At 51.6% G+C, this 2,184-nt stretch overlaps 1 protein-coding gene across 1 annotated transcript in view; it reads left to right on the top strand.

The window, feature by feature from the left end:
• The window catches only part of ZNF474 (zinc finger protein 474), a 31,074-nt gene extending 29,162 nt beyond the window's left edge, over positions 1–1,912 (top strand). The window contains 1 exon segment of the mRNA XM_027767857.1: positions 1–1,912. This exon segment is cut by the window's left edge and continues 507 nt beyond it. Coding sequence (XP_027623658.1) covers positions 1–744 — 744 coding nt within the window. The 3' untranslated portion in view covers positions 745–1,912.
• Positions 1,913–2,184: the final 272 nt, after the last annotated feature.

The following is a 2,184-nucleotide window of genomic DNA, read 5'->3' as shown; positions in this document are numbered from 1 at the left end:
GGGTCCCAGTCACTCGGCATGCATGAGCCCCAATGCTTGGAGAAGTGGCGAATTGAGAACAGCAAGTTGCCCAAGCACCTGAGGAGGCCCGAACCCAGCAAACCACAGGCAGTCGGTGGCAGCGGGTCCTACAGTCTGCAGGCGGCGAACGAGGCTGCCTTCCAGAGCGCCCAGGCTCAGCTGCTGCCCTGTGACACCTGTGGCCGCACCTTCCTGCCGGATCGTCTCCTCGTGCACCAGAGAAGCTGCAGGCCGAAGGGCGGCGGTCCGCGTGCACCAAATCCCAGCGGTTCCGACCACCTTCCTGGCCTCGGGAAAACTCCCAGTGGCGTCCCAGCCCGGCCGAGAACTCTCCTGTGCTACATTTGTGGGAGGGAATTTGGCACCCTGTCTCTGCCTATCCACGAGCCCAAATGCCTGGAAAAGTGGAAAATGGAAAACGACCGGCTACCCAGAGATCTCCGCCGGCCACTGCCCCAGAAACCCAAGCCCCTTCCCGCTGGACAGGCCAGCCCCGAGAGGCCGGGTCCAGCTGGGCTGGTGGCCTGCCCGAATTGTGGCCGGACCTTCCTCCCAGACCGCCTCCTGGTACACCAGAGAAGTTGTAAAGCTCAACCCAGTGGCCTGAAAGATCAGAATTTGACCATAGGGAGTCGAGGTGGCCTGAAAGAGCCCGCCGGTTCCAAGCAGCAAAGGAACGTGCCTACCCCCAGTGTAACCGATAAGGTAATTGAAGCCACGTGAGGTGCCTGGCTGGACCTGGGGTACCTTCTGCCTCGGGGAGGAGACAGAACTCCCAGAATCGGCTGCTTCAGTCCTTAGAGTTTTCCTTTTCAGGGCCTTACTTCTGCCCCAGGCAGTCTGTCCGAATTGACCCTCTGTTACACTGGGACTATACCTGTCTCTTAGCAAAACACAGGTGAGAACACCCTTGCTCCATAGGCTCATAGTCCTCTTCATGTCTGCTACCCCCCAAAAGAGAGATGGACTTTCTTCCCTGATCCCTCATACCAGTAATCCCAGGGAGAGACTGTTATTTGCAAATGAGTCATTAATGCTGTGTCTACATTACAGAGAGAGAATTCCCAGCCAATATTTACTGCTGGTTTATTTTAGTCATCTACCTTAGGAATTCATTTTTGGCAAGGCTGATGTATGCTGAGTTTATCTTACTAAAATAGAATCTGTGTCAAAAACCCCAAATGACTTTAGCAACAATTAAACACGAGCACTTGCAGAAATACACACACTATATAAATACAGCATGCTTTTCTTTTTTTAACACGTATGATAATTGTAAGAGGGGAGTGAACCCCGGTGTAGACACCGAGGTACCATGGTTTAGCTTCCCGTTCTGGAGGTGCTCAGTTCCTGCTGCCTCTCTATGTCCTTGCGTTAGGATTGAACACAGGGCCCTGACTCCCACATGGGTCATCTTACTAAGCCTCATCTTAGGTGTCCCCAGCTGGTATGCAAAGGGTCATTGGACTTTCACCTGAGGTCTCACTATGACTCAGGCTTGGGAGGGATGCCTCCAAGGGTGGTCCCCTGCAAGACATGGCGTGGCCCTTGCTCCTTGTCCTGCCGTTAAGTCAGAAAGGGGGTGCACTGGCTGCGGTCACATCTCACAGGATATCCAATCAGAAAGAGGAGGCGGTAATAGACTTTTCTCCATGATTTGCTACTTTAAACACTCAGTGTGCAAAGATTGTAAAATGGGCTGTTTTAGGGAAATGAAGGTTGCCCATGCTGTTGTAGAAGATTAAACCAGGGGCCAGCAGTTGGCATGGTGGTTACAATTCTGGACTCCCATACGACGAACCACAGTCTGAGTCGTGGACCGACAACTTGAAAATCCCATCAGGTGCATGTGTGTGTGCGTGCCCCAAATCCCAGGAGGAGAGCAGAGGAGACAGGGTTGCGGGAGGCCATTCCCCTTGGGGGGTGATTTCTCAATTCACTTTCCCTTCCATTGTCTCTCTCTCTTTCTTTCCGGCAAGCACACATGCCCTATGGCAGAAACCATAAAGAGAGAGAGAGAGAGAGAGAGAGAGAGAGTGAGTTAAGAGGGGACATTATTTTTAATACAATTTTTTTCTTATTTTTATTTAATTTCTTGAGGACTGTGTATCCCTTTTTTCCCAAAGTTCCATGTTTAAAATGATTATGGTTTTACTGGGTTAG

Source organism: Tupaia chinensis, unplaced genomic scaffold, assembly GCF_000334495.1.
Source record: "Tupaia chinensis unplaced genomic scaffold, TupChi_1.0 Scaffold144806_1, whole genome shotgun sequence".
In the NCBI taxonomy this organism is placed as follows: Eukaryota; Metazoa; Chordata; class Mammalia; order Scandentia; family Tupaiidae; genus Tupaia; species Tupaia belangeri.
The sequence above is the reverse complement of the archived record's forward strand: the minus strand, read 5'-3'. Positions and strand labels throughout refer to the sequence as shown.